The 13,794-nt window shown below is 46.3% G+C and overlaps 3 protein-coding genes across 3 annotated transcripts in view; 1 reads left to right on the top strand and 2 right to left on the bottom strand.

The window, feature by feature from the left end:
- The window catches only part of Mars1 (methionyl-tRNA synthetase 1), a 19,333-nt gene extending 11,091 nt beyond the window's left edge, over positions 1-8,242 (top strand). The window contains 12 exon segments of the mRNA XM_055611945.1: positions 2,375-2,449; positions 4,363-4,533; positions 4,667-4,762; positions 4,873-4,990; positions 5,281-5,494; positions 6,460-6,591; positions 6,674-6,778; positions 6,852-7,038; positions 7,535-7,606; positions 7,736-7,843; positions 7,846-7,932; positions 8,026-8,242. Of these exon segments, the coding sequence (XP_055467920.1) occupies positions 2,375-2,449; positions 4,363-4,533; positions 4,667-4,762; positions 4,873-4,990; positions 5,281-5,494; positions 6,460-6,591; positions 6,674-6,778; positions 6,852-7,038; positions 7,535-7,606; positions 7,736-7,843; positions 7,846-7,932; positions 8,026-8,172 (1,512 nt within the window). The 3' untranslated portion in view covers positions 8,173-8,242.
- On the bottom strand, positions 8,181-9,146 carry Ddit3 (DNA damage inducible transcript 3). The gene is made up of 2 exons (XM_055611943.1): positions 9,009-9,146; positions 8,181-8,743 (listed from the first exon to the last, which is right to left on the bottom strand). The coding sequence occupies exons 1-2, from the start codon at positions 9,144-9,146 to the stop codon at positions 8,378-8,380; spliced, it is 504 nt and encodes a 167-aa protein (XP_055467918.1). The 3' UTR covers positions 8,181-8,377.
- On the bottom strand, positions 9,140-13,437 carry LOC129680343 (DDIT3 upstream open reading frame protein). Its single transcript, XM_055611944.1, has 3 exons — positions 13,354-13,437; positions 10,843-10,890; positions 9,140-9,168 (listed from the first exon to the last, which is right to left on the bottom strand). Exons 1-2 carry the CDS (start codon positions 13,414-13,416, stop codon positions 10,849-10,851), a joined length of 105 nt encoding a protein of 34 aa, XP_055467919.1. The 5' UTR covers positions 13,417-13,437; the 3' UTR covers positions 9,140-9,168; positions 10,843-10,848.
- Positions 13,438-13,794: the final 357 nt, after the last annotated feature.

Raw genomic sequence — 13,794 nt, 5'->3', positions numbered from 1 at the left:
CCCTTCCTTCCTTCCTTCCTTCCTTCCTTTCTTTCTTCCTTCCTTCCACAGGACTTCACTGTGTAGCCTGGCTGTCCTATAACTGCTGTCATTGAATACTAGGCTGGTCTGGCATTCACAAGAGATTGCTGTCTCACAAGTGCTGGGATTCAAAGTGTGCATCACCACCACCTGCCCAGGGGTTTAATGTTTAGTAGCTAAGATCTTGTGCTGTTTTCTGTCTGGCCAGTTGCACTGTAGTTAGCTTGTTGCTGGGACAGAGACAGGTTGCATTACCATTTGGCCATCTGATCAGTGTTAATTTAGATAATTTTTTCTTCCGTTTATGAGTCAGGGTTTCTTTATGTAGTTCTTAATGTCCTGGAACTCACTCTGTAGACCAGGCTGGCCTCAAACTCACATAGATCCGCCTGCTTCTGCCTCCCTAGTGCTGGGATTAAAAGCATGTGCCACTGTACCTGGCAGATTATTCTTTTTCATAAATACTTTTGTCTTCTAGTCTAAGTCTGTTTGTATGTTGGTTTACTTATTATTCACTTACTTAACAAATGTTTTTAATCCTTTTAATAGGCCAATATAGACTGGGAATGAGGGAATGGACAGGGTAGGCTTTTATCTAATATAGGGAAGAGGCTACCAACTAAACAAGGCAATGGTATAGGATAAATTGCATGGAGGATGAGTTAGAAGGAGGTGGGCTTTAAGTTGTAAGTGGGTAGGGAAGGCTTCTTAGAAACAGTGATATCTGAGTTAAGAAGAGAATGAAAAGAAACAAATGAAGTAACAAGTGTTATTAAGATCACCAAGTGGGGGGCTGGGGAGATGGCTCAGAGGTTAGAAGCACTGGCTGCTCTTCCAGAGGTCCTGAGTTCAATTCCCAGCAACCACATGGTGGCTCACAACCATCTATAATGAGATCTGGTGCCCTCTTCTGGCATGTAGGTGTATATACAGACAGAGCATTGTATACATAATAATAAATAAATCTTTAAAAAAAAAACTAGATATTAAAAAAAAAAATCACCAAGTGAAAGGAAATGTAATGAGTCACAGGCAGCAGAGAGCTGAAGAGGTAGAACTGAAAAGACCAGTATAACTGGCTGTGGCAGCACACACCTTTAACCCCAGCACTCTGGAGGCAGAGGCGGGTAGATCTCTTAAGTTTGAGGCCAGCTTAGCCTACAAACAAAAACAAAGGCCAGTGTAGTGTGACTTAGTGGTAAGGGAATAGAACAAACAAGTCAGAGAACTGGAGGCTAGGATATGAAGCTAGACAATTCATTTGTACTAGGTCACTAGTACAAAGAAATTGGGAATAATAGCATTGGGTGTGTTTTGGAAGAAGGCTGTAATGCTGGATAGTTAGGTAAAAGATACTTTTTGGGCTGTGTTGGAGGTATAGTCAGTGGTAGAATACTTGGCTAACAGGAGTGAGACTGCAGTTCTGAACCCTAGTAACACACAGTAGGGAAGATGTGGGTTTGGGTGTTGCTATCTGTGAGGATAGGCAAAATTAAGAGCTGAACATGGCTGTACTGGTTTTGCCTATGGACTTCTAAAGAAGCAGTTGGAAATGGATGTGCATTTCACACAAGAGATGAGATGCTTTGCTGACCTTCAGGACCTCAGGTCAGGGCTGGCAGGATGGTGGTGCAGGTGAAAAAGGACTTGCTACCAGCAACCCCCAACCCCATGTTTTGGTGGGGGTTGGGGGGAAGCAGATTGGATCTCCACTTGGTCAAAGCCCCACATGAAGTAAATACATCAAAACAGCACAACCTCCATCCCAAGGTCAGCCAAGCAGTATGGCACACACCTGCAATCCAAGCTCTCAGGAGGTGGATACAAAGGGAACTGGGGATTGAGGTGAGCCTTCATGTGACCCTGTCTCAAAAACAACACAAACCAAAGAGCCTTAGATCAGAACTCACTTGGGAGCTCATTAGCTTCATCTGTTAAATCCTTCTGCCGTCACTTCTCAGTGTTTGTTTAGTAGTCATTTTATACCACAATGTTAAGTATTTCCTGACATTTTGCTTTATAAAGGTCCATGGTTATGTCCAGGCACACCACCTCTCCCCTCTTGGTTGTGTATCTTCTACACTTTGCACAGCTGAGGTACACGGAACAGTGTAGCTAACTTGTGCTGAGAATGTTCATTCTGTTGTGCAGTGTGAGCCTCAGGAAGAAATGCTTTGAAGTGTGCAGACACAAGTCTGTTGCAAAGAGGCCACATGTTAGAGGGATGGGCTCCTTGTGATCGTTAGTGCTAATCCAGAGGGAGGCCAAATGGCCTGGACGGCTTGCCTTTCTCTGCAGTTCTGACCCTGCCTGCTCCCACCACGATTACACTGTCTGGAATCTCTCTTTTCAGAAACCTCAGTGCAAAGTCTGCCGGTCGCACCCTGTGGTGGAGTCCTCTCAGCACTTGTTTCTGGACTTGCCTAAGGTGAGTTAGTCATCGTCAGCTACTCATCAGCTCCTCCCAGGTGTGAACCAGCCAGTATGGCTACTGGAGAATAAACTTGGAACCTCTGAAGAGTATTTTTATTTCCAGTAATCATCTTGTAGACCTAGGCAACACAGCTTATGGTAGAGCTCTTGCTTAGTTTGTCCACGCCACTGTTACTCAATAACGGGTAGTGGGTAAACATTATACCTGGCAGAGTGTGCTAACTACAGTCAGTCCTAGAACTCTCAGCCAGAGGCTGAAGCAGGAGATCGGAGATTCATGAATTTAAAGCCAGCTTGGGCTGTGTTATATAGAGATCTGTATTTCAAAAAGTAATAAATCAAACAGATTAACGGGTTCAAGATAAGTTCCAGGCCCACTTCCCCAGATGTTTTTTTCTGCAGGGTCTCATAGTGTAGCCTGGATTTGGACTCACTGTTTAGCTGAAGATGGTCTTTAACTCCTGATTCTACTATTTCTACCTTCCAAGTACTAGGATTACAGACATACATATAATCAGCTGTTTTCATTTGTTATCATTTTCCAAATTTTTAAAAAAGATTGATTTATCTTATGTACAGTGCTCTAACTGCATGTACACTGCATGCCAGAAGAGGCATCACATCCCAGTGTAGACGGTTATGAGCCACCTTGTGCTAGGAATTGAATTCAGGACCTCTGGGAGAGCAGACAGTGCCTTAACCCTGAGCCATCTCTCAAACCCTATATTCCAAATTTTTAATTCCAAATATTTTTTCTTTCTTTTTTTTTCTTTTGGTTTCTCGGTGTAGCCTTTGCTGTTTGGACTCGTTGGACTTGCTTTGTAGGCCAGGCTGGCCTTGAACTCAGAGATCCACCTGCCTCTGCCTCCCTGAGTGCTGGGATTACAGGCGTGCACCACCACGTCTGGTAGTACTTTTCTTTTTCATTTTTCATTTTCTTTTTTTTTTTTTTTTAATTTTAATTTATAGACAATTGTAAGCTGCCATATGGGTGCTGGGAATTGAACCTGGGTCTGTTTGAAGAGCAGCCAGTGCTCTTAATTGCTGAGCCATCTCTCCAGCCCCCAATACTTTTAATTTTTAAAAGAGATTTTTATTTTCTGTTTATGTGTATTTTCTTTGCCTACATGTATGACTATGTACCACTTCCCTCCCCTTAGAGCAGTAGTTCTCAATCTGTGGGTTGTAGCCCCTTTGGGGTCTCATGGCCCTTTCACAGGGGTCAAATATCAGCTATCCTACATATCAGATACTTACATTATGGTTCAGAACAACAGCAAAATTACAGTTATGAAGTCACAGCGAAATAATTTTATGGTTGGGGGGTCACCACAACGTGAGAAACTATTAAAGGGTCACACCATTAGAAAGGTACCACCTTAGAGGAACTGAATTGGAATTAGAGTTAGGGCTGGTTATGAGCTGCCATATGGATGTTGGGAACCAAACCCAGGTTCTCTGTAAGAGCAGCAAGCCTGTTAACCATGAAGCTATTTCTCCAGTCCCCTAATCTCATGTTTTATGCTGGCCTTGTAATACTACATTTTATGCCTACACTTCAAACACCATATTTAATCATAAATTGTGAGAATGTTTATTTGTTTGTTTTTCAAGGCAGAGTTTCTTTGTGTAGCCCTGGCTGTCCGGGAACTTGTTCTGTAGACCAGGCTGGCCTCACAGAGCTCTCCCTGCCTCTGCCTCCCAAGTGCTGGGATTCAAGGTGTGTGCCTTCATGGCCTGGCAATGAATGTTTTTGTGGAACAAGTTTGCTAATAATTTCTTAGCTGTCCCTGAAGTTGTGACTCCTAACTTTAATTATGTATTGCCAACTCTACTCTACGTTTAACTTACAAACCTTGGTGCCAGTTGTTAGAGACAGTCCTGTATCACCCGTTTTTGTCATCTCAGTTGGAAAAGCGACTGGAGGACTGGCTGGGGAGGACACTGCCTGGCAGTGACTGGACACCAAATGCTCGGTTTATTACTCGTTCTTGGCTTCGAGATGGCCTCAAGGCACGCTGCATAACCAGAGACCTCAAATGGGGAACTCCTGTGCCCTTAGAAGGTTTTGAGGACAAGGTAAATACCTTTAACCTTTAGTCACCGCTTAAACTGTTCAGCCTCGGGACTGATTCTTAGGCTAGCAGATTAAAAAGTTGATATTTCGTCTTAGCCTGAAACTTTAGGTTGGCTTCTGTTTGTTTCTCTCCAGGTATTTTATGTCTGGTTTGATGCTCCTATTGGCTATCTGTCTATCACAGCCAACTATACAGACCAATGGGAGAGATGGTGGAAGAATCCAGAACAAGTAAGTAAGCAAGTCTTAGTTAACCTGTCTGTGGGTGCAAGGTGTTAGGTAAGTGGGCTCATGCTTTTGAAGAAGGTTCTCGCAATCTCTTTTCCACTGTATTCTCCCAGGTTGACCTTTACCAGTTCATGGCCAAAGACAACGTGCCCTTCCACAGCATAATTTTTCCTTGTTCAACCCTAGGAGCTGAGGACAACTACACGTTAGTCAAGCATCTCATTGCTACAGGTAGGTCCTGCCAGAGCTAGAGGGGTGCTGGTTCTTAGGTTAGGAGTTGGAATGAACTAAGAAATAATTAAAGCATGAGAATTCCATCCAAAAGAGGAAAAACAAGAACTTGAAAGCCAAGATCTAAAGCTAAAACTAGTAGTTTAAGGAAAGGGAAAGAGACCAGAATGGGAGCATGGAACTCCATGGCCGGAAAGATGTTTTTGGACACTCATCATTGAGGGAAAGGGAAAGAGGTGTAGTAGGTGAGGGAGGGAAGGGCATGATTCGAGTCCTTCTCTTTTGTCCAGAGTACCTGAATTACGAGGATGGGAAGTTCTCTAAGAGCCGGGGGGTAGGAGTGTTTGGAGACATGGCCCAGGATACGGGGATCCCTGCTGACATCTGGCGCTTTTATCTGCTGTACATTCGGCCTGAGGGCCAGGACAGTGCCTTCTCCTGGACAGACATGCTGACTAAAAACAATTCTGAGTTGCTTAACAACCTGGGCAACTTCATCAACAGGTAGGAGGAAGGAGAGATCACCCAACATGGAAAGACGTGCTAAGCACACACACTAAGCTGTGCATCCCTGAGCAAGTTAGCCATAGCTAGGGGATTAATGGGGCCACGAAGCGAGTCTTGTGTGCTATATTCTTATTAAAGGTCTTTAGAAGTGGGGATGCGTTTGCTCCTCACATAGAAGTCAGCCTGCAGGTCACTGACATGTTTTGGTGTCCACGCTGCTGCTGTAGGCTCACACTCTACTGCGGTCCTGTCTCTGCCATTACAGCAGTTCTCCAAAGGAGAGAGACACCCTGGAGATACAATTCAGAATTCTGAGTTTATCCTCAACACAAAGGCACTGTGCCTTCCCACTGTGACCTAAAATTTTTCAGTCAGTTCTGGACCTTTAACTAGGCCTTTACCACATTTAGCAGCTTTCTGTAGAATATTTGTTAGCTTACCACGTACTTCAATTTGATAATTCTTCATACTTCTAAAAATGTATAATTGCTTAATTTATTTTTTAATTAATTAATTTTGGTAATTAGTTAATGTGGCTAAGGGATTACAGTTGTATGCCACCACACCTGGCTGCTTAACTCATTTATTTGCAGAATTACATTCTTAAGAGAGTGTAGAGAGATTGTACTTTTAGTTTGAGGGGCCAGGAATTGATAGGCTTACACAGAAACGTTATGAGAATGAAGTTTTTTTGTCTGGATTTTGCTTTGTTTTTTACATCTACTTCCTACTTGTGTGGGGTCCACTGACAGTGTGCCACGAATGTTAGAGTGTAACCTCTGAGTCAGCGCTTCCACCATGTGGCGTCCAGGGATTGAATACAGGTCATTGGACTTGGTGTCAGACTTGACCCACCTCATGCGTGGTCTGCTGGCCTGAGCGCGAAGACTTATGGAAATGGGATGAATATCTCTAAGGAAACTGGGCAATAACTTTGTCTTTTCCTTCCCCCTGCCCCCAAGAGCTGGCATGTTTGTGTCTAAGTTTTTTGGGGGCTGTGTGCCTGACATGGTGTTAACCCAGGATGACAGACGCATGCTGGCCCATATCTCCTGGGAACTCCAGCACTATCACCAGCTGCTGGAAAAGGTTCGGTAAGTAATTCCAGCTCAACCATGTCAGTGGTATGTCCGATATGGTTGACAGTCCCATGTACTCTGCCTCCTCCCTTCCCAGGATCCGGGACGCCTTACGCCGTATCCTTACCATATCTCGGCATGGCAACCAATATATTCAAGTGAATGAGCCTTGGAAACGGATTAAAGGTGGTGAGGTGGACAGGTGTGTTCAGGAGCTGGGAATTAAAGGCATGCTGCATCTTCTTGGTGGTCTTGACCTATCTTTCTTTCCTCAGGCAGCGGGCAGGCACAGTGACAGGTGTGGCAGTGAACATAGCTGCCCTGCTGTCTGTCATGCTCCATCCTTACATGCCCACAGTCAGCTCCACCATCCAGACCCAGCTCCAGCTTCCACTTCCAGCCTGCCGCGTCCTCCTTACACACTTCACCTGTACCTTACCAGCAGGTCACCGGATTGGCACAGTAGGTTTCATTAATGTTGGTGGGGCTGGCAACTTAAAGTCCTTATTTTCACAATGCTGCCTTTGGGGTGAGGTTAGAAACCTAAACACCTCTGGCTTAGGTGTGGGGCTTGGCAGCTGTTCTCTAAGGCCCTCCCCAGTTCTGCAGTTGGCTTATGAATGGTTCTTGGTATTGGCTCATGAGTACAGTACTATCTATGTATCCTTATTGCTGTTCATGCCAGAAGCCATCAGTGGCACAGTATAGAAATGGTTGAGGAAGTGCCATGATGGTGGTGATAGCCATTCTCTGACACTACATAAGAGTACATACTGACCTCTGTCTCCTTGGTGTCCATAACTTCCCTCTACTGCTGCCTTTGTGAATGCTCTGAGGCTTTCAGGCACTGCTCAGTGTCCTGTCTGAAGCATGTGGGGTCTCGAATGTCAGAAAGGAGGGCAGGAAGCTTCTCTTTGTGGTGAGATTATCTGATTGGTTCTGGCATTTGTTTACACAGGTCAGTCCTTTGTTCCAAAAACTGGAAAATGACCAGATTGAAAATTTGAGGCAGCGCTTTGGAGGGGGCCAGGTGAGCGAACCAGACTGTGCCTTCCTCCAGCAGAAGTCACAGCAATACCACTAATTTCCCATAGTTCTCGCTCCTCTTTCCACCTTTGGCCTCACTGCTTCCTCACTTAGTTTTTCTCTCCTGTCTTAGCTCGAAGAGACCTTGGAGTTAAAGGTAACCCTTTCCCCTGGGATGTTACAGAACACTGGAGGCCAGAGGGTATTTGTGGTGATAATTCTACTGCTCTCCCCAGGCTAAAGGACCCCCCCAGGCCAGTAGTTGTGGAGCCAGTTACAGCACCGGGGCCACTGCAGACACAGATGCTGATGGATGAGGTGACCAGACAGGTATGAGGCCCTGAGGGAGGAAGCGGAAGTGCTGAACCCACACAGGTTCACACAGCCTTACTCTTGTTGCCCTCACCCTCATTCTCCTGTTAGGGCAACATTGTCCGGGAACTGAAAGCACAAAAGGCAGACAAGAACCAGGTTGCTGCAGAGGTGGCTAAACTCTTGGACCTCAAGAAACAGCTGGCTTTGGCTGAGGGGAAACCCATTGAAACTCCTAAAGGCAAGAAGAAAAAGTGAGAGGGTGCTCACGGAAAGTCACTTTACTGTCTGTGGACAATAATAAAGGATGTACAGTGTGCATATACAAGCCGAGACCCTTTCCTTTGGTCTACCCTCAGTCCTCCCGACTCAGCATGTGCAGCTGAGGGCTGCCCCCTTGGCACTGGCACAACCGTGTTTCCAGGAGACAGGCAGGAGGGACTTACGGGGAGGGTGCCATTGTTCATGCTTGGTGCAGACTGACCATTCGGTCGATGAGAGCCCGGCGTGTGCTTTCCACCTCCCTGCTCAGGTGCTCGATTTCCTGCTTGAGCCGCTCATTCTCCTCAGCGAGCTGTGCCACCTTCTTTTCGTTCTCCTGCTCTTTCTCCTTCATGCGTTGCTTCCCAGGTCTGGCGGGGCCTTGACCACTCTGTTTCCGCTTTCTGCTTCTTCCTTGATCTTCCTCTTCCTCCTGAGCCATTGAACTTTGACTGGAATCTGGAGAGCGAGGGCTTTGGGAGATCCTTGTGACCTCTGCTGGCCCTGGCTCCTCAGTCAGCCACGCTAGTGATGCCGGGTCAAGAGCAGTGAAAGTTTTTGATTCTTCCTTTAAGGAAGTGAAGAAAGAGAATGCATATTATTCAGGAGAGGCATTTGTACTCCCCAGTTTCCTGGGGTTTATTTTATTTTTGCTTTTTGTTTTGTTTTGTTTTTTTTTTTTTTTTTTTGCGACAGGATTTTGTGTAGGCCAGATGCAAACTCTAGCTTTGGCTGGCCATGAACTGAGCCTCTTGCTCCACTTTGCAAGTACTGGCATTACAGGTGTGCACCACCAGACCTGCTGCCTGTTTAGGAGTAGCACTCCCACTCACCTCTTCATTTCCAGGGGATGAGCGATGGGTTCCCCCAATTTCCTCTGAGGACAGCACCTCCTGCAGATCCTCATACCAAGCTTCCAGCTCCCAGCTGGACACTGTGTCAAAGGTGAAAGGCAGAGACTCAGCTGCCATGTCTGTACTTGTGGACCAGGTTCTGGAAAAGAATATATAGGTATAGGTTCCACTTATCACAGTTGGCAAACTGGTTTAAGACACTGAATTTAAAAATCACTTGTCTTACAGGAGAGGTAGGGACATGGGCTGTCAATCCTTAAAAGCCACATTGGCAGAAGATAGAGAACCAATCCCCGTGAATTGTTCTCTGACCTCCACATGTACACTGCTGCATACAGGCACACACTAAATGAACGGCAGGATAGGGACATGGCTGCCCTGGTAGGAGGAAAAAGCTCTCAAAAGCTGTCCAGGCCTTCACGTGCACACCACATGGCCAGCACCCCCCACAAATAAATGTAATTAAAATACTAAAGTCAGTAAGTGTAAGTATTAATTAGTAATCTCTTACTATTTTGTTTCTTTGTACGTGTTCACACAAGTGCAGTGTCTGGGGACCAGAGGCATTGGATCTCCTGGAGCTAGAGTTCCAGGCAATTGTGAGCCACCTGGTGTGGGTGTTGGAAACTCAAATCCGCTCCATCAGAAAAGCAGCAAGTGTGCTTAACTGATGAGCTTTTTCTCCAGCCTTGCCCTTTTTTGTTTTGTTTTGAGACTGGGTGTCTCTGTGTAGGCCTGGCTGTCCTGGAACTCACTCTGTAGACCAGGCTGGCCTTGAACTCAGAGATTCACCTGTCTCTGTCTCCTAAGTGCTGCTTTTAAAAGGCATGCATCCCCCCACAGCTTTCCTTTTTTTTTTTTTTTTGTTTTTGTTTTTGTTTTGCTTTTTCATTTTTTGTTGTGCTGGGAATTAAACCAACGCCCTTGTTTATATGCTGGCTTATTAGCACAGTACCAAACTATACTCACAGTTAGCCTGAACATGCTTTTTTTCCCCAAGATGTATTTATTTTGTCTGTGCCTATGTGTGAATGCCCACATGTATGTATGTGTGCTGTGTGTGTGTGCCTGGTACACATAAAATGGAGACCACAAAAGGGAATGAGTTCCCTGAGAACTGGAGTCAGATGATTTTTTAAACTGCCATGTAGGTCCTGGGATTGAACCCAGGTCCTTTGCAAGAGCAGCAAGTGCTTTTAACCACTGAGCTATCTCTCCACCCCAAGAACAAATTTTTTTGGAGACAAAGTTTCAAGACAGGGTTTCTCTGTGTAGTCCAGGCTGGACCTGACTTCACAGATATACATGCCTATATCTGGGACTAAAGATGTGCCCCATCACGCCCAGCAGAACATACCTTTTATTGGGATAGGGATTCACTATAGGTAAGTTGGGCCGGCCTTTTAACTGCATGACTCTCTTTCCTCTGAGATTACAGGAAGGAGCCGCTAAGCTTGGCTATGGGCTGTATACTCTTACAGGATTATAGTAAAAGTATTCACCCCACTTGGAAACACCACTGGGATTTCCAGGGCCATTACTGGCCATTTGTGCTCCTTTTTCTTGTATGGGAAGCGTGGGCAGTAAGTCCTTTGGGTCGAACTTTGGTGTGGACAGATCAGAAAGACAAACCAATTGCCATCGTTGAGACTGACTTTGAGAGCCAGCTTTCAATTGGAAAGTGCTCTAAAAGTGACATTATGGGCTCAGAGAAAGATACGGTCTGACAGCAAAAGTTTGTTCAGATTCAGCACCACAGCAAAGCAACCTGAGCCCCTTTAGGAGCTGATTTTGAGAGGTTGGCCAAGATTACCTGCTTTCAGGTGTGGTGATGTATGAAGATACACTTCCTCCTGGAACACTGTGGAAGAAGGGAAGAGACAGGTATTTTAGTCTCTACTGGCCCTTCTCTAGTTCTCTTTTTTTTTTTTTTTTTGAAACAGTTTCTGTGTGGCCCTGAGTGTCTTGGAATTCAATAACACACACGCACATGCGCGGGCACACGATTGCATGTATCCCCAAAGCCAATTCCAAGGACATGGCAAGCGTGACTTTATTTTTAGTTACTAACATTTTTAGCCTTCATTACATAATAGTCCTGGCCAAGTAAGTTTTCTCTAAATCCCAGATAGACTCTTATCTGCCAGAGCAAGGACTAAACTACAGAAAAGAGAAAATACAGCAGCATTTGCACATACTCCATTCGCACACTGGCAGCTTCCAGTTTGGACCTGTCCTGGACCTCTAACTCTGCGGTCTACTCACCATCTCCTTTGGAATATCTGGCAGGCATTCAGATTGCATTTAAAGACAATCTCCTGCTGACCTTTTCTTTCCAAGGTTGTATCACTCTGACTAAATGGCAGCTCTAGGTGCTTAAAGCCAAAAAACTTGGTATCCTTGACTCATCTCTCAGTTTAAAGCACTTTAATACATCCCTTAAAAGTACCTAAAACTTAAGTACTTCTCACTATTATCTCATTTCCAAATGCAAATCAATTTACCTTTCCTTGCCTAGATTATTTGGAAGCCTCCTTGAGATCTCGCATTATTTTTCAGGTTTTTTCATTTTTTATTTTTATTTTTTAGTCAGGGTCTCATGATGTAGTGATGGCTGTCCTGGAATTTGCTTTGTAGAGTAGGCTGGTTCCGAACTCAGAGATCCACCTGCCTCTTTCCAGTGCAGGGATTAAAGGCATTCACTACTATCTATATCTACCTGAGCTCTCCCCATTTCTATTCTTTTGTTTTATATTCATGGCTGGAGGTTGGTCCTAGAGTTATCTGCATTCTAGGCAAGCAGTCTACCACTGAGCTACATCTTCAGCCCTTTATTTTTTGTACTCATTTACTGATTCAGGCTTGCACTATGAGAGATCCTGGCCTGGACCGAGACCTTGCCTCTCTGAGTGCTGGAATTAAGTGCATGTGTGCTATGACACTGGGCCTTGCTTCTGCTCGATCCCTCCAGAAGCTTTCTGTTTCATGACTCTTAAAGACTACTTGCAAGGATCTACACGATCTGCTGCTTCAGTTCTCATGCACTGCCCTCTCTCATGGTCACTCTAGTCCAGCCCACTGCCCTGTTCCTAAAGATACCAGGCATGTTCTAGCTTAACCCCTCTGCTCTGGCTTTCCTTCTGGAAAGCTCTTTCAAGTTATCTGGTTGGCTCACAGGCTTGCCTTCTTTGGGTCTTTCACTTAAAATCCTAGTGAGGTAATTCCTTACATGACAAAAACAAAACCTCTAGCCACCATTCTGAACACTCTGCTCTCTCCCCTGCTTTTTTTTTTTTTTTTTTTTCCCTTTTGCTTCCTACTGAAATATAAGCTGTACAGAGAGCAGTATTATCTTTTGTTCCCAATATACCCTGGGCCCCCAAATGCTTGGCACATAGAAGGTGCATTTGTTAGGAATGAAGGGGGAAACCCCTCCCCAGTGTCCCTTATAGATAAGGAGAACTAAGCCCAGAGGCAGAGCTGAGCGGCTTGTCTCTGGGGACTGGAGATGCAATATTGCCCTGAGTGTTTCTCTGCAGGGCTGTCCTCTAGGGGAAACTCCCTTGGTCTTCCAGTGTTTGGGACCTGGCTTTCATCAGCAGTGCTGCCCCAGGCCAGAGGGTGCAGCGACAAACAGTGGGCTGGCCTGATGCAATGGTTACAGAGATTAGTTAGGAGACAGGACTGAAGAAAGAAGCAGAGACTAGTCCTGGGAGAAGCACAAGGCCCTGGGGGAGATTTCAAATAATTTCCCATAGTTAAAGAGATTCAGGCTGCTCTCTTGTACGGAAGCCCAGAAAATCTCTGGAGAAAAGGGAAAAACCCACCTATGCTCCTCCCACCACCTCCACTCACTAAGGTCTGTTAGTCTCAGGGTTCTCTTGAAGTAGCCATGTTGGCCCCTGAGGCACTTCCAGCTTTATTGTTGCGGGGCAGGGGGTGGGAGGGAGTGAGGCCAGTGGAGAAAGGGTGGATACCGCAAAAGTCCCCGACATGGGGGTGTGTCCTGCTGCCCCGCCTTTCCTGCGAACTGCCCAGGCCCAAGATGGCCCGCAGTTCGCACTGCAGAGAATGAATTTACCAAAGGCAAGTAGGGACCAACTCGAGACAGGGGGACGAAGATGCAGTTGCCCCCTAATAAAAGAGGGGTCCCGTAAACACCATTCCTGAATCCCCTGATTCCCCCCCCCCCCCCCCGCCTTCACCCCTCTCTGGGTCTACTCTGTGAAAGGTGGGGCTGCATAACAGCAGTGGCCTCCAACTTTACGAAAAAACTATGCCGGCGAGGATGGAGAGGGAAGGAGTAGACGGAGTCAGTACTTGCCTCTCTCCTCAGGTTCCGGCTTTTACTTTTGCTCTGTCGCTGCCACCCGCTCATCTTCAACATGATATGATCGCTGTATTAGACCGAAGCTACTGACCTCTGGTGCGCGGAGCGGAGATCTTTTATGCTGGCCTTCCCCTCCTCGTAGGGACGGAGTCCCGAGACTGCCAATCAGAAAGCGGCATGCTGGCACTGGCTCCGCCTCACCCCTCACGTCCGCCATTCAGGAGCCCTCGCGGTCCCGCCCCCATCGCACCCGCTAGCTGGAGAGTCTATGTTGTCTCGGACCCGGAAGTGGCTTTGGGTCACGAGGCTTCGCGGAGGCGGTGAGTGAGTCATGCGCGCGCGCGGAGGAGAGTGCAGCGAGGGAGGGGATGACGGGAGGCGGGGATGATGCAATGTTTGGCAACCGGTGTCTGCGCGCGCACGCGCAGGGAACCT

This window comes from Psammomys obesus, unplaced genomic scaffold (genome assembly GCF_907164565.1).
Source record: "Psammomys obesus unplaced genomic scaffold, mPsaObe1.curated_primary_1811, whole genome shotgun sequence".
In the NCBI taxonomy this organism is placed as follows: Eukaryota; Metazoa; Chordata; class Mammalia; order Rodentia; family Muridae; genus Psammomys; species Psammomys obesus.
This window is presented reverse-complemented; position numbering and strand designations above follow the sequence as displayed.

Coding starts and splice junctions, on each gene's coding strand:
- LOC129680343 (XM_055611944.1), bottom strand. CDS start 13,416: ATGTTGAAGATGAGCGGGTGGCAGCGACAGAGCAAAAGTAAAAGCCGG. Junction 10,891..13,353: donor GCCGGAACCTGAGGAGAGAG/GCAAGTACTGAC, acceptor CTTCTTCCACAG/TGTTCCAGGAGGAAGTGTAT.
- Ddit3 (XM_055611943.1), bottom strand. CDS start 9,146: ATGGCAGCTGAGTCTCTGCCTTTCACCTTTGACACAGTGTCCAGCTGG. Junction 8,744..9,008: donor CATCCCCTGGAAATGAAGAG/GTGAGTGGGAGT, acceptor ACTTCCTTAAAG/GAAGAATCAAAAACTTTCAC.